Source organism: Dermacentor andersoni, chromosome 5 (genome assembly GCF_023375885.2).
Source record: "Dermacentor andersoni chromosome 5, qqDerAnde1_hic_scaffold, whole genome shotgun sequence".
Taxonomy (NCBI): domain Eukaryota; kingdom Metazoa; phylum Arthropoda; class Arachnida; order Ixodida; family Ixodidae; genus Dermacentor; species Dermacentor andersoni.
The window spans coordinates 56338220-56358375 of NC_092818.1; the positions used below are offsets into that span (position 1 = coordinate 56338220).

Consider the following 20156-nt stretch of genomic DNA (forward strand, 5'->3'; position numbering starts at 1 on the left):
ACTGCGAAGAGCCGGCAGCCACGGGGGGCGCGATCAGCTTAGGAAATTGGTACTTGGCGGAGCCATCCGGGACAAAGCAGTTCTACGAAGCCCTCTGACGTCGGCACTGAAAGCTGGGCGGTACCGAGAACTGCGGATGACCGGCAGCCACGTGGGGCGCGGTCAGCTCAGGAATGTGGTACTCCGCCGCGCCACCCGAGACGGAGCACAGTTCTACGAAGCCCTCGGTCGTCGACTCCGGAGCCTTTGTATGTATGGGCTCGAACGTGTGTGCCTTTGTGTGTGTGAGCCGTTCTGCGGGGTGGCGGCAAGTTTACAATGATTGGACGAACCGTCCCGACCATTCCTGCTCCGTCCACGCCGAACGATGACGTCGAACTATGACGTCAAGCGGAGAGCTTATAAGCAGCGTTTGCCGGCTGCTAGAGTGTGCTCGTGTCGTGCTCGTTGTCGGGAGCTGAGTGCTCCTTGTCATGCTAGAAATGAACTAGTGAGCTGTGTGCTCGTAAACTGTTTGCTGTATGTTAGTCTTGCGGGCTCCATATGGGAGTCGCGCTAGTCGGCCAATGTATGTCCTGTTCAAAATGTAAATCCTGCAATTAAATCCTGCTCGCCTAGCCCTGTCGTCCCAAATTTATCTCTACAGCTACGTCTGCCAAATATTACAGTGTACTTATCTGTATCGGGCAACCACGTTTCGCCGCCTAACAATTGTAATCGCACAGCGTGGGACGCGCCTGCATGTATCCGAAGTTTCTGGAAAGTTATCGATGCTTCTATCCGCTGTCTGTTGTCTCCGAACCTTATGTTATCTGATTTCATCGCGTGACGCGAATGGTGTAGAACTTTGTGGAAGGCACGCGGGTCCGAACGATTAGTCTGTAACGTTCGACGACTGCTCTATAAAAGCCGACGCGCTTGACCCGCTGATCAGATTTTCGACGCTCGCTGACCGTGTTCGCCGCTATCGTTGTGCTATAAGTGTAGCCTCTTTTGTGGGCACAGGTTCGCCCAATAAAAGTTATTTTGTGTTTCACAGTATTGCTACTGTGTTCTTTGACGTCCCGACCACGTGACATCTGGTGGAGGTGCTTTGCGTTCATGTACCGGACGCCCCCACAAAGCCGTGACCCAAGTGCTCACGGGGAAGACACCAGCGTCGCCAAGAACCAGCGAGGTAGCCGCAGGCTGCAAGGACTGCCCCCGGAGCACGGACTTTTGCCTGAGACGACTAGGAAGATCGCCACCAAGTCCACCCCAATGGCAGCCCCAGCGTCCCCCGTCGTGCTGCAGCAGTCCAGGGAGCCTCCGACGTACCGCGGTTCAACTTTCGAGGACCCGGAAAGCTGGCTTGAGGCGTATGAGAGAGTCGCTGCGTTTAACAACTGGAACAGCGACGACAGACTGCGACATCTCTTCTTCGCATTGGAAAACGCAGCCAGGACGTGGTTCCAGAACCGAGAAGCCACCTTAACGACCTGGGAACTTTTCCGTAGCGGCTTCCTGCAGACATTCGCAAGCGTCGTGCGCCGAGAAGGAGCCCAAGCACTATTAGAAACCCGGGTGCAGCTACCTAATGAGACAACCGCGATCTTCACGGAGGAAACGAGCCGTCTCTTCCACCACGCCGACCCTGAAATGCCCGAGCAGAAGAAAGTCCGCCTACTCATGCGTGGTGTGAAGGAGGAACTTTTTGCCGGAATGTTACGAAGCCCACCGAAGACCGTCGACGAGTTTCTTCGCGAGGCCACCAGCATCGAGAAGACACTCGAGATGCGAAACCGGCAATTCGACCGCCGCACGAACTCGACAAACTACGCCGGAATTCAGTCACTGGCCACCGACGACCTACGCGAGACTATCCGAGCTGTCGTGCGGGAGGAGCTACAGAAGCTGTTCCCATCATCACAGCCTCAAGTGGCTTCGATTGCCCACGCCGTACGTGAGCAGCTCCAACAACAACTCGGAGTAGCCCCTGAATTGCCGCAGCCTCAGCCGCAAGCGACGACCTACGCCGCCGTCGCCCCCCGTCAGGGTCCCCCTCCACGACCGCGCCAGGGCCCCGTAACGCCGCAATTCCGTCGACCACCACCGCCGCCGCCAGCACGCTCACCCGTCGCCCAGCGCAGCTACCCAAGGAAGACAGACATTTGGCGAGCTCCTGACCACCGCCCGCTCTGCTACCACTGCGGAGAAGCGGGTCACGTCTACCGACGATGCCCACACCGGGAGATGGGACTGCGAGGTTTCGCCGTGGATTCTCCGCGCCAGCAGCAAGGTGAACGTCGTCGCGATATCGCCGACTACCTCGCCGCTACTCAGTGGAGCTCTCGACGACCGTCGCGTTCGCCATCACCAGGCCGCTACCTGTCGCCGCAGCGCCGACCATACACTGGCCCAGCCCGGGGCCGGTCAGCGATCCCGTATCCGGAAAACTAAAAGCAGCAACCGATGGAGGTGCAGTTGCTGTTCGTCGAACTGACGAAGATCCTCCGCCGCCGACGAAGACACCGAAGAAACTACCTCGACGACATAACGACACGCCGCCGTCACGACGAAGTCTGGAAGCAAAGAATACGACGATGAAAGACGACCTGACGACGCGACGTTCCAGCTTCAGTTCAACACAACGCAGCCATGATCCGACGCCGAGACTTAACTGCAACGCCAGACAAAGAACCACCGACCTCGACGTGCTTCTCGACGGCCACGCAGTCACCGCTTTAGTGGACACAGGAGCCGATTACTCCGTCATGAGTGGACCCATCGCCGCGCAGTTGAAGATAGTTAAAACTACATGGGAAGGCCCTCAAATTCGGACCGCTGGAGGACACCTCATCACGCCAACTGGAATCTGCACGGCAAGAATAACCATTCATGACAGGACTTACCCTGCCACCTTCGTTATCCTCCAACAGTGTTCACGAGACGTCATTCTCGGTATGGACTTCGTGAACCAACACGGCGCAATCATCGACCTGAAGTCGAAGTCAATAACGCTGTCGGAAGATAAAGCGATACTGCCGGAGAGCCCTCGTATTCACCACGCCTTGAGTGTGCTCGAAGACCAAGTGAGCGTCCCGCCTCACTCCAGCATTGTTATTTCGGCCGGCACCGAAACACCCGCTGACGTAGAAGGCGTCATCGAACGCGACCAACGTGTACTGCTAGACCGTGAAATTTGCGTCGCATGAGGGATCGCTCGACTGCATGGAGGGAAAACTGAAGTGTTGCTGACAAACTTCAGCCAGGAGTTCAAGCACATCAACAAGGGCACGACGATCGCGTACATCGAGGAAATTCTGGACACCAGTAATGCGTTTGTCCTCTCGGATACCGCCGCATCTACCCCGACGACGATGGTTCCCGAACCAGACTACGACATTAATCCAAGTCTCCCCGTGATTAAGCTACAGCAGCTCAGAAGTCTGCTCCGACGATACAAAGGCGGCTTTTCGACGTCATAGAGGATTCGACAAACACCAGTCGCCAAGCATCGCATAATCACCGAGGAGTGCGCTCGACCACTCCGCCAGAGCCCTTACCGAGTTTCGCAGCGAGAACGTGCAGCTATAAGAGAACAAGTCGACAAAATGCTGCGCAATGACATCATCCAGCCGTTGAAAATCCCATGGGCATCCCCTGTTGTCCTGGTAAAGAAAAAGTACGGAATCCTACGTTTCTGCGTCGATTATCGTCATCTGAACAAGATCACGAAGAAGGACGTATACCCCCTCCCACGAATAGACGACGCATTGGATCGGCTCTGCAACGCTAAATATTTCTCGTCGATGGACCTCAAGTCTGGCTATCGGCAAATAGAAGTCAACGAAAGAGATCGCGAAAAGACGGCCTTCATCACCCCAGACGGCCTCTACGAGTTCAAGGTTTTGCCATTCGGACTGTGCTCGGCACCTGCAACGTTCCAGCGTGTCATGGACACGGTGTTAGCAGGATTGAAGTGGCAGACCTGTCTCGTTTACTTGGATGACGTCGTCGTCTTCGCCGAAAATTTCGACGATCATCTCAAGCGGCTTGCGACAGTACTAGAGGCCATCAAGTCATCAGGGCTTACTCTGAAGCCAGAAATATGCCGCTTCGCTTACGATGAGCTTCTGTTCCTAGGCCACGTAATCAGCAAATCTGGTGTCCGTCCAGACCCGCAAAAGACAGCTGCCATCGCACAGTTCCCGCAACCCATCAACAAGAAGGCAGTGCGTAGATTCCTTGGCATGTGTGCCTACTACAGGCGTTTTGTCAAGGACTTTTCACGCATCGCCGAGCCGTTGACACGTCTAACTAAATGTGATGTTGAGTTCAAGGGGGAAGCGCCGCAGGCCGACGCATTTGAAGAACTCAAACGACGCATGCAGTCGCCGCCGGTACTTGCGCACTTCGACGAGTACGACGATACAGAAATCCATACTGACGCCAGTAGCCTAGGCCTCGGTGCCGTTCTAGTCCAGAGGAGAAACGGAGTCGAATAAGTGATAGCTTACGCTAGCCGGTCGCTGTCAAAAGCGGAAGGCAACTATTCTACGACCGAAAAGGAATGCCTCGCCATCATTTGGGCTACAGCTAAATTTCGCCCTTATCTTTATGGCAGGCTATTCAAAGTCGTCAGTGACCATCACGCGTTGTGTTGGCTAGCGAATATAAAGGATCCTTCAGGACGACTGGCGCAGTGGAGCCTCAGACTACAAGAATACGACATCACTGTAACCTGCAAGTCCGGACGAAAACACTCCGATGCCGATTGCTTATCACGCGCCCCCATTGACCCGCCGCCGCAAGACGACGAGAATGACGACGCCTTCCTTGGAATGTAAAGTGCGGAAGGCTTCGCTGAACAGCAACGGGCAGACCCGGAGCTAAAAGGCCTCGTCGAATATTTGGAAGGGCACACCGACGTTGTCGCGAGGGCATTTAAGCGCGGATTATCTTCCTTCACGCTTCAAAACAATCTACTCGTGAAGAAGAACTTCTCACCAGTCTGCGCCAACGACCTTCTTGTCCCGTCAGGACTTCCTCCAGAAGTATTACACGCCCTACATGACGATCCGACCACTGGACACCTCGGATTTTCCCGGACACTATCGAGGATACAAGAAAAGAATTATTGGCCGCGCCTCACCGCCGACGTCACCCATTATGTCAGAACATGCCGAGACTGTCAGCGACGCAAGACACCGCCGACAAGGCCAGCCGGATTACTACAGCCAATCGAGCCTCCTTGCCGACCATTCCTGCAGATCGGGATGGACATACTGGGACCGTTTCCGACGTCAACAACCGGAAATAAGTGGATCGTCGTGGTGACGGACTACCTCACCCGCTTCGCTGAAATTAAAGCACTGCCGAAAGGTAGCGCAGCTGAAGTGGCGAAATTCTTTGTCGAAAACATCCTGCTGCGGCATGGCGCCCCAGAAGTTCTCATCACCGACAGAGGAACGGCCTTTACAGCGGAGCTCACCCAAGCCATTCTGAAATACAGTCAGACAAGGCACAGGAGGGCAACGGTCTACCATCCGCAGACGAATGGTCTTACGGAGTGGCTGAATAAGACCTTCGCCGACATGCTAGCGATGTACGTCGACGTCGAACACAAGACCTGGGATGCCGTCCTGCCGTACGTAACATTCGCTTACAACACGGCGGTGCAAGAAACAACACAGATCACGCCGTTGAAGCTGGTCTACGGCAGGAACCCGACGACGACGCTCGACGCCATGCTGCCGCACGTCACTGACGAGGAGAACCTTGACGTCGCTACCTATCTCCAGCGTGCCGAAGAAGCCCGACAGCTCGCCCGCCTGCGAATAAAGAACCAGCAGCCTACCGACAGCCGACACTACAACCTCCGACGACGCTTCGTCGAGTACCAGCCCGGCGACCGTGTTTGGGTATGGACCCCGATACGCCGGCGAGGACTCAGTGAGAAGCTGCTGCGACGCTATTTCGGACCCTACAAGGTCATCCGACGTATTGGCGCACTAGACTATGAGGTCGTGCCAGACGGCATTTCGCACTCACAGCGGCGCCGCGCACGATCTGAAGTGGTCCACGTGGTGCGCCTTAAACCATTTTACGAACGCTGATGAACTTCCTTAGTTTGTTGTTTTCTTTGCTACGAGTGCTTTTCTTTGTTACTTTCGTTTGTTAGCAGCATCGGGTCGATGCTTTTTAAGAGGGGGGTAATGACACGTGTACTTATCTTTATCGGGCAACCACATTTCGCCGCTTAACAACTGTAATCGCACAGCGAGGGACGCGCCTGCATGTATCCGACGTTTCTGGAAAGTTATCGACGCTTCTATCCGCGTGTCTGTTGTCGACGAACCTTGTGTTATCAGATTTCATCGCGTGACACGAATGGTGTAGAACTTTGTGGAAGACACGCGGGACCCATCAGTTAATCTGGAACATTCGACGACTGATCTATAAAAGCCGACGCGCTTGACCCGCTGATCAGTTTTTGGACGATCGCCTACCGTGTTCGCCGCTATCGTTGTGCTATAAGTGTAGCCTCTTTTGTGGGCACAGGTTCGCCCAATAAAAGTTGGTTTTGTGTTTCACAGTATTGCTACTGTGCTCTTTGACGTCACGACCACGTGACAATATTTTAATTGTAAATCTCGCTCAAAAATTGAACGCAATCCTCGCCTAAGCCTTCCCCTTCCAGGCAATCCCACAAAATGTTGTGGTGTGCATTGTCGCACGCTCTTGTAATGTGTAAAGAAGCCGCATATAACGGTCTTCTAACACACTGAGTCAGGACAAATAAGTTAGCATCCAGGCGCCTGCTCATCTTGAAGCTATTCTAAAGTGCTACCAATATGGACATTATCCTCTGCCCATGCTTGCACCTTTAATGCATTCGGCTGCTTTGCTAACTTGCATATTACTGATGTAATGTTCAACAATATATTTGAGTAAATTCTATCTTTTTCCCCTTAGCTTGATTAATCAAGTTCATTCAAATTTGTTGCCAACTGTCTGGTATTCGTCTATTTTTTAAGCTTTTTTCTATTGCTTTCAACAGAGGTTCCCTACTTGTTCGTCCTAATTCATTAATCAGCCTAACCCTTGTTGCTGTGCGCTTAGGAATTTTGTGTTCGGCTTTCTTCTAGTTGAAGTTTGTCAGCATTAGCTCCGTTTCTATCTGGTTCTCTTCCATGCTTTTTTTTTCCTCAAATACAACCGTGTCACTGCCTTGGAATGATTCGGCTGTTATTATTCATCTGTAATTCAATGGCGCCTTCCTTCCAGTTTCTATCTTCGTCTAAGATATGATGTATCGTTTCATAGTTCTTGCCTAATAAGTTCAGGTGGTTCCAAAATATTCTAGGTGTGGCCTTCTTTTTTTTCTCATATATTTCTTACAAGGAGCGTTCAGTTTAATATTTTATCCTAGCTTGAACCAATATTTGAAGCGTACATTTATTCTCCCAGTATGTTTCGCTTTTTCTGCCTGCTTCTTGTTGCGGTGAGTGAGGTTTTTTTGCGTATCGGTGCTCTCATTATGCTTTCTGTCGTTAAGCATTCGCTTCCCATATCAGCCTGTTCCACTAGCTTTTCGTTTTTTTTTTTTGCCCTTTCCAACGAACATGTCGCTTTTCTTTCCGTATTTCTGCCATAAGTACAGTCCGAAGCTCACTATATTTCTGCGCTTTGCTTGGCCGTTTCCAAATCTTTGTGATTCTTGTGACTACATTTGTTATTTGTTCAGCTTTCAAATTGGGACTGGTCATTCTTCGCTGTTTGCTGCCTTTTCCTACCACATGTTCCATTTTGAATATGAGGCGTTTATAGTCCCTCCCTATGCTACTATGTCCTCCCTCATCAATGACGATTCCTACAAAAATATCATAAATTAATTCTGTCATCAGGTAGTGATCAAGGTTGATTAACGGTTTCTCACTTCCATGTGGTCTGCCCATCACACTTAGGCCTTGTATTCACGATGACGAGATTATGTTGCTCACAAAGATATACTATTGACTTCGTGTTGTTATCGGTATAGCCGTATGGATCTTGTATGTAGGCATTCATGTCACCTTGTAGGATAATGTTCGCATCATTCCCGAAACTGTTAACATCAGCACTTAGGCATTCTAGTAACTCTTTGTTCTTCTCTCTGCAATTATTTCTGGTCCACAAATAAATTATGCCTTGAAAAGTTTCCTTTCCGCTCATTGTGCATGATAACCAATGATACTCCTGAGATATTGAATTTGTCCTTTTGTATTTGGCTCCCAGATGGATGAGCATTCCGAATCTCCCTGCCTTTCTTTCCGATTTAGTTCTGCTGCGCCCTCCCCTATTGTAATTCTTAATCACTGGCGGCTCTTCCGTCTCTGTAATGTGTGTTTCTGTAACCGCCTAAAACCCTGTTTGTTCTTTAACTGCTCATGAATCTCTCCCCACATTTCCTTTCTTCTTCCGCCCTGCATGTTTATGCAGGCTATGTCATAGAGGGCCCTCTTTCTTGTTTTCCTCCTTTTTCTATTATTGACGACGATGCTAGTCTCTGGTTAGCCTACAGGACCTCCTTGCGTACTGCCTACCCTGGCCTACTGAGCATCCGTGGGCCCCGCGAAAAGGCAAATACCCGACCAACAAGACACCAGCATAATTATCATCCAAGCCTGTGATTGAAGTTGATCCCATCTTCTTGAAAACCACTATACCTTCTCACTTCACAATTTACTTCTACAACATTAAACCCTTTCTTTCGGTTCATTTTCCATATACCCTCATTAGCAGTCCCAACGGCTCTATGTACGAGACTGTCACGCAGAGGCATCTCCGGCACCATGCACATCACAATCTCCACCTCAGAGGACGTACCGCGCAAGCCGTCTACCCCCTTCGTCAAGTGCTCAGCCAGTCCGGCCCCATTTTGTTCAGCACGCCATTTAGCCCACCTACTACAACGACAAAGTTGCGTCAGTTGGCATACTCCACGAGCTTTTCTTTTTCTCGCTGCATGATGAAACCAAATGCCCGCCCTAGAAATGTCCCTGCCGCAACTCTTTTGTCGCCTGTCCCCCTCTCCACATAGGCCTCTTAGCACCTAGGCAGGTTTGAGTCGCCGACAGTAGTCACCCTTTTACTCTCTACGACTGGCGAGGCCTGTTCATGCTTCCCTTTGTCATCCTTTTCTGCATGATTTGGACTTGACAAAGGGCATTGACCCCGTAGTTCCTGCTTTTACTTTGTGGCCGCTTCATGGTATACGTGAATTTCTTTCCATCTGCCCCTATCCCGCGTGGCACGCCTTCCACGTGGTTTGTTGACAACCCTGTCCTGTCAATTGGGAAGACAGCGTTCCTTCTTCTCGACTATTCTCGGTCATAATGGCGGCCGTGTTCATCCTTTCCACGGCTACTTGAAGTCTTACTTTCCACCGACTTCCGTACATCACGCTTAATGTTTAGCTCATTTTTTAGCTGTTTCACCTGTTTCGTTACCTCATCCTGGAAAGCATTCATTTTTTTACACTAGCATTCACATCACAATGTCTATCCATTTACTCGATTTCATGTCGATTCTCATCCTTTCCGTCGCCTACCTTGAAGAACACCTCGCACGCTGCACAGTTTACCGCTTTCTTGACATGTGTTGCAATCAGCTTGTCCTAATGCAAACACCGAAGCTTTTAGAGTGCGTACGTACTAGCAAAGGCCGATATGCAAAGAAACCAAAATCCTCAAAGTGCTGCAAATTACTTATTACCAATATTTTAAAAGCAATAAATGCAGCACAAACAGAAGAAATGACACGTGCTCGCCCGTGTTCAAACACGCGGCCACGCTTGCACTCTCCTAACAAAACAGTATTCCTGATAACAGTGCACATACACTAAAACCACTAATAGCTAATAGCCTTCCCATTTTCTAACTGCTATTTAAAGGTTATTAAGACCTAACGTCTCACACAATTGTACGTTTCGAAACACGTGGCACGAAAGAACGCTCGGACTAACCTGCAAAGCCAAATATACAGAAATCACACCCGCGCAAACGAAAAAAGAACAAGAAGAAAAAGAAGCCTAGCAAATTATTATTTGAAGGTTAAATAAACTTGAACATAAAGAAAGCAGAAGGAAGCACAAAGCGTGCACAAAGAAACTTGTTTTCGTCGCCGCCACGGAGCCCTGGAAGAACAAGTCCGTGCGTGACGAGAATCGCAACAAACAGCACTGCCACCCAGAGGCCGCAGCCACTCAGACATGCCTCAAACGGCAGCTCAAAGGGTAGAGGCTGATACCGCTAGACAGTGCGCGCCTGCACTTGTCAGCCTGTGGACTGACGTCAATCTGCACAACTCAATGGCCGATGGCGGGGGCCTTTTCAAGGAAAACTAGTCTAGCAACGGATTTCTGTGTCGTTGCGGCTGCGCTATGTGTAGGTCACGTATACGTAGGTCTGCCGAACAGCCGCGTGAGTACATACAACGGCAGAAAGAAAACAAGCGGCAGCAGCTACCAACAACGCGGTGCAGATCGTGCCGGCGTCTTGGCTGAAAACGTGTCCAAGTTGGCCGCCCAAACGGTTGCCGTGTATCGCAGTGACTGCAAGGCCATCGTTACAATTATAACGAAATGAAAATATTGCATCAGCGCTTTGGGGTTATCTAACATCGATTGCGGTGGCAGTGCTCGTTTAACGTCGTCTAACATTAGGTGGATTGCTGGTACTTGTCTAACGTCGGTTGTACTTCTCTAACGTCGGCAACAGCTTCGCACTACACCGCTTTTTACACTGTAGAATGGAGGAAGTTTCTTTTTCTGCGTCATTCTCAAAAACGGCTCTTCTTGCGAGCTATACCTCATGCTCTCGCTCGTATTTCAAACGTCGAATTTCGCACATAGACTTCCTTATATCTACATCATCTTGAACTAGGCATTTTACGAGTCCCGAAACATTGCTGCAGATCCCCAGTGAGCGTTTCACCAAAGCTTTGTTTCATATACATCATAACACGTGCATTGAAATTGCATAACTTATTTAGCTGCTCGTACTAAGCCGTAAATCTTCCCATTCGAACCCATAGTGTGGTCTTTCTGAAGCTTAGGGTACACATGAAAGGCAGGAACTTTTCAATGGACATTACCTGCTCATTTACGAATAGGCCTTCGAAAGCAATGAATGAGTCACTTCTCTTTAATAGGAGCGCGAGTAAAGTAGATTTGTTTGAAGGCTACGCAATTATCAAGATTCCACATATTACTTGTCAAATCTTGCCGACCACACATAACACCATTCCTCAACAGACATGACCAATATACAATATTCACAAATATTTACCGACAGTGATCCGCGTATTGGTTAAGAAACTTGTTGCTTTGAATTGTTACCGGCCTTTGAGAACAAGATCATGAGATTAATTCTAAATGCATCTCGTGAATTTTTCAGATATATAATCATCTTTCTATTACAAGCATTACTGCTTCAGCTAGGAACATAAATATCGTTGTGTTTGCTCCTGGCACGTTCTAAATTAATACATTTCTTTGGAAATCTAAAAAGATTCAGACTGAGTCACCGTAGCAATATCTAACAGAATACTGTTACTACGTCGGGGATATTCACAGTGGACTTTCTCTTCTTCTCTTCATCTTTGCCTCCCCAGTTTTCCATCCCAAAGTGAAATGTAGCCAACCGGGCTCAGTCCTGGCAAACCTCCCTCCTTTCATTTGCCATTTCTTCTCCCTCTATGTCTTGATTTTTTTGGTAGCTTGTGTGACTCAGTCAAATGTTACAACACTTGTGTTTACCCATTTGATTTCTTCTATGTGCAACTAATTCCCAGGTAACATTGTAAAATATGTAGTTTTAGTTTTCGGCATGCTACGGCATTAACTAAACCGTTCATTTTTGTCACTCATCTACAAACTTAGCATTGTTCTGTGAAGGTTGGCCATGTTTGCTAAATAAATACCTGCATAAAATAAAGACCTGGACTATGGTGCTCAGTCAAATGTTTCAGTGATATTTTCTGCACGTTCCTGTTTACCTTACTAAACTCTCCGTACTTATGCTTGGCTGCCATGTTTTGTTCATTACGGAATTAATTTATTTCCGAATTCATTACATAACGAGGGTAGGGCAAAAAACAAGCCGAGTAAACACCTTGACGCGCCAATCGACGCCTACCACATAGGCAGAGATCGGCATCATATCAGAACAACAATAAAAAAAAGATAGCAAAAAATTAATTTTACAATCTCCATCACATAGATAAGATCAACCTGCATTGACGCACTTAATTTCTAAGTAATATTACCAGCTGCGCGTCCAAGTAGGCGTTTATTTTGCACAAAGAATAGACACGCTAAGAAAAAAATTATTTGCCGATTAAGCAATTGGATGTAAATGTACTTAATAGATAAACGAGATATCTAAAACATTAGATAAATGGGCTAAAATTTATCTGATAAAACCTATCTACATTAAGCCCAGCTTCATCGGAACAACTCTAAAAAGTTACTTGGAGATGCCTACCTGTTCAGTAAAAAATATGTGTAATGCAACCACAGTATGAAGCTTGGCGCCTTCTTGAGCAGTGAAATTCACTCACCTGGAAGTAGATGTGGTAGCCAGGTTTTTCCCTGATCGCGACCATTTTGGCAATATTGTCTAAGCTGAGTTCAGTGTTCGGATTCCAAACGGTCAGGGCCATGTTAGGCACAATCAGGTGGTGTACACGCAAGTAGTGCGCCTACAGGTACATCAATGATTTATTTTAATATACTGGAGTCTTTAATCTGGCTATTCCAGAAGCTGCAAAAGAATGCTAAGATTACAGGCAAACACGCAACAGTTACAACTGGTAAGCAAGAAAGCAAGCAAATGAAAAACGTAAACATTCAACCAGATTAGAGGCGTTATGCCATAGCGTTCAAAATTGCTTCAGCCAAATGCGTTGGCTCGAACGCGTTACATTGTTTCAGTATTCATCAGTTCTGCGCCAAAAAAATTAACTATTTGAAAATTCTGGAGTGAGCTTAACAAACAGATATGTTAAGCTCGTTATATTTTAAGAAGGTATAAAAGGGTGAGCAAAAGAGGGTATGCAAGAGTTTGAGGGGCTCAATGTGAATCGGGAAGAAGTTGGGTGTGCAAACACTACCTGCTTTACCTCCCTACCTCTACCTCTACCTCTTCTCTCCCGACTTCTACCTTCTGAGCGTTGTGCTACTCCCTAATTAAATGCAGCTTTAATTAGTATTGCAGTTCCACTTCATCATCATCATCATCACCATCCTATATTATGTCGACTGCAGCACGAAATAGTTTCTCGCATACATCATGTTTTCTCTGAAATAGAAGATATTTCAAGTACAAGCGCTATCTATACATATCTCACAAGTCGCCATCCGCCATCTTGTTATTAGAACGGCAAAACAAAACTGTTGGTTCCGTAGCACAGCTGCACGCACAGCCGGTGCTTTCACCTTTGTCGTGTTGCTACTTTTTGCTGCTCTATTTAAGTAGATCTGCAATGACGGAAAGCACTAGAGACGTTTACTTTCGCAGCAAGGACAACAATGTGAGTGGGTAAAATTCAGTTTTCATGCTAAACAGTGGTAGACGCTACCAGCGTTGCTGGCGGAGGGTTGCAAAAATTAAATTATGGGGTATTACGTGCCAAAACCATTTTCTGATTATGAGGCACGCCGTAGTGGAGGACTCCGGAAATTTCGACCACCTGGGGTTCTTTAACGTGCACCTAAATCTAAGTACACGGGTGTTTTCGCATTTCGCTCCCATCGGAATGCGGCCGCCGTGGCCGGGATTCGATTCCACGACCTCGTGGTCAGCAGGCGGAGGGTTGCAGTAGCCCGTAGCAGTGAAGGATTCATTTACCATTCGGTGTCTCGTGTCTTTACTGTGACTAGTACAATCGACCCTCCCCTCCTTCCAGCCAACAAAATAACAATTTTGCAAATTATTTCACCCGGTCGGCGTACCTTAAATTAGCGCGCACAGAAAACGCCAACTTCCTTCCGCGCACAAAACTTGTTTAGAAACTCTGAGACTAGCCTAATATCGCAACTGCTTTTTTTTTCTTAACTGGATCATCTATCCGTTCGGTTTCTAAAGAGGGTCACTCGTTTAAACATCACGCAGACAACGCATATACGCTTTTATCACTTATAGCTTCGCAACCGTAGTGTCAAAGTGCCGTACTTTGGCATCCTGGTATCGAAAAAAAAAGTCATTACTCAATCATCTGTATGTCTCGAGCACAGATGGCGCCATCGTCACCCGACGCATGACGTAATCGGAGCTAAATTTAGTATCTCTCTCGGCGTGCAGAATGAAAGATCTCGGTAAAACATTTGCTGATTAGAGAGGGAGTGGCCATACTTGAAGGAACTAACTCTGCCATAGTAGGTGTTTTCCATCAACCGCGAAGCTGTGCTAATCAAGAGTTGTAAAGCCTACGAGTGCGCATCTTGTTGCAGAAATCTGATGGCTGCTCAGCTACGGTGCCTGAGCGTTCGAAAGGCAGAATCCAGAAACGGATAGAAAAACTTGGGCCGCTAGATAAAGGGATGACTCGAGGATCTGATATCATTTATGCGCGACGCGAATGGTGTAGATCTTTCTAGACGACACGAGGGCATTAGCGATTACTCGGGAACCTTCGATGACTGATGTATGAAAGCCGAGTCGCTTGAGCCGCTGAGCAGATTTTCGACGATCGCCGACTGTGTTCGCTGCTATCGTTGTTCTTTGAGTGCAGCCTGTTTTTGACGGCACAGGTTCGCCCAGTAAAACGCTAGCTTTGTCATTCACAGTTTTGCTGCTTTCTTCACCGTCACTTCTACGCGGCAATATCATAAAGCAGAGTGCAGAGGCTCGCTACCTCGGAGGCACTGGCTTAGCCCATCGGGTAAGGCACTGGGCTTTTTAGCCTGGCTTCGTAGGGTTCGAAACTCATTACAGCCAATGTTTTTCCTTTCGAATTTATTGTATCCTCTGCAGTAATTTCCTTATAGCGATTAGTAATAAGGCAGGCGATAGCTTGCGCGGAAAGGAAACGAACGGATAACACAGACCTCCGAGATCGAGGGCGACGTGGCGTGGCGGGGATGCCTCCTCGCCTCATGCAACACTACGCTTGGTAGCAGGTGTTCCCTCTCGTCTCATCTGCTCCGTCCAGGCGCGCACGTGACCTGGCATTGCAGTCAATGGGAATTTAGCTGCCGTTTGGCTGCTGCCGACGCCGGCTATTTCTCCCAATGGGCCTTTTGATTGCAACTGGTTCCCATCATACATTTCACTGGCCCGTTAGTTGTAAGCGTCCTGAGGGAGCATTTCTATTAGCCTTCTTATTCACCGAAAACTTAAGACAGCCGAGAAAATTTTATCGAAGCAGGTTTTGGCAACCAGGGCAGCAAAATGGACGAAGGGTAACGAAGCAGCTATGTTATAATTGGTATGGTACTTATTCACAGTAATAGACCAACGTTCTAGACACAGAAAGCCCGCGCCCTTTGCCCTGTAGCTGCCAATGGGGAGATATCACGCAGCGTGCTGTTCATTGGCACACTCTTCAGCTTTTTTGTTTTGAGTTAGGCATTTGAAGGATTACTCGCTTTATTGCAGTGCTTGCAATTCTGTATTGTACAAGTGCTTGCAGTCAGAATGCCTGTGACTGCTGAAGTCCTAACCTTGCAGGCAAAAAAGCAGTGTCAAAAGTGAGAAGTGCACAGAAGGTGAAAGAAACAAATAATAAGTGCAATGCCTTTTCCTGCAAATAGCTTTATGTGTGCGGTGATGAACAGTAGAAAGTAAGCGTACCTCTACCCTGAGCAACATGTGTATATAGAACAGGAGATTTGGTTTTGAAATTATAATTTTATGCTGAGGTTAGGGATCGAATGAGCGAAAGCCTTGGCAGCCTCTTGTCACCACAATGGCGCCTTATGAAACCGTATTTTTATATGGCGACAACTTTTAGCAAAACAGCCAACACGATGACTGCTGTTGGTAATGCAATTAGCATTCAAACAATGTAGCGACACGCTGATCGATATATGAAAATTACATGGCCATTTACTTCTATGTAGTCATGGTGGTACTTTGCTGAGATGAAAATATCGTCTCATATTATAACATAGCCGACATGTAGGAAGTAATTAGAGTACAACAAAGACCAAAACTAGGAGATCCTTCCATCAGATTTGAGTCCTTGATCACGATTAAAGGCCTCAAGGGTAAGGAACGAGTTGCCTGTCCTGTCCATTTCCAACCCGCATTTGACTAGCGCATCTTGAACAAAAACAAGTTTCATTGTCGACATATATTAAGCGCCAATGGTTCCTCTTATTTTTCCAACTGCTTTGATAGCGGCCCACCTTATAAGAAGGTGCGGTCATTGACAGCATGCCCCCACATGGTAGTTTTTTAGTTCCAATAATGATCTATAGATTATGAGAAATACTAGAAATAGGTTCGTACCGACTATACTTTTGCCCTACACAAGATGGCCGACCACCAGTTCATGACACCACTGAGACTAGGGTGAGCTTGAAAGTGGTGACTAGGTGGTAAAGATACTTGCATGGATAACGATACCGGCTCGAGCGCACTTGCTTTACATACATGTAAGATAACGTCTGCCGTGTTGTGTAGGTCATGCCACATATCTGGGCAATCGCACTTGCAGAGTTACGCATATCCCCTATTCTATAACGATCATTACAGGTCACGCTTATGATTCAACACATATGGCGATATGGCGATGTTTCTCAATATTTATTTATATCTTCGTGCTCTTGCTTCTTGTATATGAGCCGCGTAATCACCCTCGACGATCAATTCTTCCTTACGTCGTGAGTAATGCCAATCAATTCATTAAACAAATTTTTTTTTCGCACAGATGAAAATTTCTAGTGTGCCTAATTAGTGACAAGCTTTACAAATATCTACCCCAAAGCTAGGGAACCCAAAACCGCTCCCTAAACAAAAGAATTGAATGAGCCTATGAGTAAATATGGGCACTTCCGTCTTCTAAGCTACATAGGTATGCGAATTTCGAAAACCCTGTTGTGTTAAACTAAGTTTCGGAAGATCTACAGTCTTATTTGGCTGGAGCTAAAAGCAAGACATGAATGTTTCACACGCTTAGGTAGTTAAAGACCGCATCGTAAATAGCTGATTATCGTGGATGTTCACAGATGAAATTTCAAGAGCAAGATACTAACTGGATCGTAAGCCGATAGCTACCAGTGGTCTCTTCCCAGTGGTAAGAGGTTTCTTGGAGTGAAATGCACACGCTGCTTGTCGTTGCAGCAACAGAGGTACGACTGCGTTAACGTCAGAATTCTAACAGCAGGCGCCTTCCTATGGTGTCCGCAGCTGTGGCTGTCATGCATATTTTCAGCGATTATAGTTTTGTGCAGCCCAAGACCGCGTGACACCACGACCAGACACTTTCTCTTCATTTATATGTGTAGGGATCGCTAGGTTTAGAAAACAGTAGCTCCTGTCTAGCATCAGAAGGTCGCCAGCACAAACATCAAAAGCACTTGTACTACAAGAAAAAACGTGAAAGTCGAAAGCAAGAAAGAAGTAAGCTAATGCGAGGCTGCAAAAGACAAAAACGCGAAAGTACACTGGCACAAGACCTAGTGCACTGCGCGCAACTATAGCTGTTGCGTAATGCGTTAGGAAAAGTTATTGTAACGCGGACCATCAATTATTCGCTAGGTATCCCGGATGAATACCTCGACTGAAGCGTACTCTCATAAACCTGTAAAAGCTTCAACACATCTGCTTGATTGCATTTATTTTGGGCGTCTCTTTGGCGCCACAGTGAAGGGACAATGAAGGCATCACCCTTATGATTGAGTTCGGTAATAAACAGCACTGCTGGAGCGATAAATAACTTTGCCCTGAAGATTTCTCTACCATTTTTTAAACAGTGTTAGCAAAGTAATACACAATTAACTATTTATGCGGTAACCCACTATATGAGTGCATAACAATTAGGATGCAATAAATAAGCTGGCACGATTGATTTTAGGCTATATGCCTTTCTACTGAAGTTATTATTGGAAAACTAACTCCAAAAATTTTCTGCGTCATTGCCAATACAACCACCTTACTTTTTGTAAAGATATTCATTTTGCATTAGCCCGTTACATACATGTATCAAAAGGAGGTGATGTGATTAATCTAGATATCACCACATCCTTTCCTTTTGACTTAATGATATAACATTAGGTTTATTACAGGAGCACTGTCGGAAATATTAGACATAGAGCTACAGAAGCAAATGACTGCATAACTGGTGGACGTCCAACACAGCTCTTTGTTTAGGTGAACCATTCATATTTGTATATTGCGGAACTGCGTAATGAGCAGATTGAGCTTCACGTAGCATTTATCTATACTTTACAAAAGCCGATGCGTCTTGCACCCATTCGCCAGACTTCCCAATACTGCCGCAACGTCGACGTGCGAAGATAACCAGCATAACAGCATGCGTCGCCACCAGAAGACGGGGTGGGAATCGTTCGAGGCGAACTGGATGCGATGGCGCCCGCAGCTTTCTGCCCGCGCAACCCTGGTGCTACCACTTTTTCCGTTCCTCTCGTACAAGCCATCGTTCGCCAGGAACATGAAAACATTGGTTTACATTGTGTATGTGCTGTCGCAAATCCCAGAGCTAAAGAATGCCCTTCTACTACTTTCGCTCCACCCGGACGTTTCACTCCGGGTTATCGGAGCCCGACTGAGTGGAGAACTGTGGACGACCAGTCGATATGTTTCACCTGTCGCCGCATTGGTCATGTCGTCCAATACTGTCGCAACTCATGGACCTCAACACCTCGCACGCCGACCAACCTGACTCGTTTTGATGCAAATGCCCGCAATGTTTCGCCCACGGCCGAGTGTAACAGCGCCGCCAACTATGCTCGGAACACATGCTACAGCCGCTCACCATCGAGGCGCGGACCCCAGTCTCGTTCACCGCAAACAGGTCTTCCAGCTTGCCCTTCGCCGCAGGCACATTTCCTTTCGGCCCCCGGTGGCGTTTGGCCGCACCCTTTCGGAAAACTAAGAAATGCAGCCCTCGAAGGTGGTGCTGCATTGACTACTACCGCAGAAAATCCTCTGTCTGTTCCCAGAAGAAGAAGTGTAATAGACGTTAAAATAGAAGGCTTGCCTGTCCAAGCGCTCATCGACACTGGAGCCCACGTATCGGTGATGAGTGATAGCCTATGTAGACGTTTAAAGAAGGTCCTCACCCGAACAGCTGCTCGAGTGCTTGATGTGGTAGACAGTGGCATGCTGGTTGCTCTTGGAATGCGTGCTGCCCGTTTAATCATAGCCGGCCACCCTACTTCTGTTCTCATAGGTGTGATCGGCAACTGCCCTCACGACGTTATCTTTGGATTGGACTTTATATCGACTGATTTTGCTCTCATCGAATGCGCGACCGGCGTTCTTCAATTAGAACTGGCTGAACTCGCTAATGCTTCGAGCACCGCCCCACCGCACTTGTGCTCGCTTCACAATGTGCATCGGTCACCCGAGGCAGTTACGTAACTTTGACCACCCTGCCACAGATTCCTGACGGTGAATATACGATTTGCCTTATCTTCGACCTGCTTTTGAACCGGAACGTTGCTGTTCCGCATATGTTGGTCACGGTTACTACTCAGGACGTCTTTCTACCGCTTCTCAATTTCAGCCTGGGCCCTTAAATGATTGTGGTCGGAATTTTTTTAGCTCGCGTTTGTAGTGGTTCCGAATTTGACATTCCAGCTCACAGCTCTGGTTCCTCAACAGATGACTTCGCGAAAATGATTGCACGTGACCTCACCTATGCCCAGGACACGGGCATACGTCACCTGCTTGAATCGCACACTGACAGAGGTGGACAAAATGCTCAGCAAAGGGGCCATCGAACCATTAGCCAGCCCTTGAGCTTCGCCGGTCTTCCTTGTGATAAAGAAATGGGGTACCTGGAACATACGGTACATGCCGCATGTTCGTGCTGCATGACGGCATCCTGTAATATATATATATATATATATATATATATATATATATATATATATATATATATATATATATATATATATATTTGCAGTGCGTGTGAATTTCCAATTAATTTTGCTTACTTAA

General features: G+C 47.5%; 1 protein-coding gene across 4 annotated transcripts in view; it reads right to left on the reverse strand.

The window, feature by feature from the left end:
- Nucleotides 1-17338, reverse strand: part of LOC129384665 (uncharacterized) — a 173030-nt gene extending 155692 nt beyond the window's left edge. The window contains exons 1-2 of one of the 4 annotated variants that reach the window (XM_055070267.1): nucleotides 17225-17338; nucleotides 12586-12726 (exon numbers count right to left, since the gene is read on the reverse strand). In XM_055070267.1, the coding sequence (XP_054926242.1) occupies nucleotides 12586-12687 (102 nt within the window). In that variant the 5' untranslated portion in view covers nucleotides 12688-12726; nucleotides 17225-17338. The remainder of the gene's footprint in view (nucleotides 1-12585; nucleotides 12727-17224) is intronic. The other 3 variants (XM_055070265.2, XM_055070266.1, XM_055070268.2) reach the window with 3 other exon arrangements.
- Nucleotides 17339-20156: the final 2818 nt, after the last annotated feature.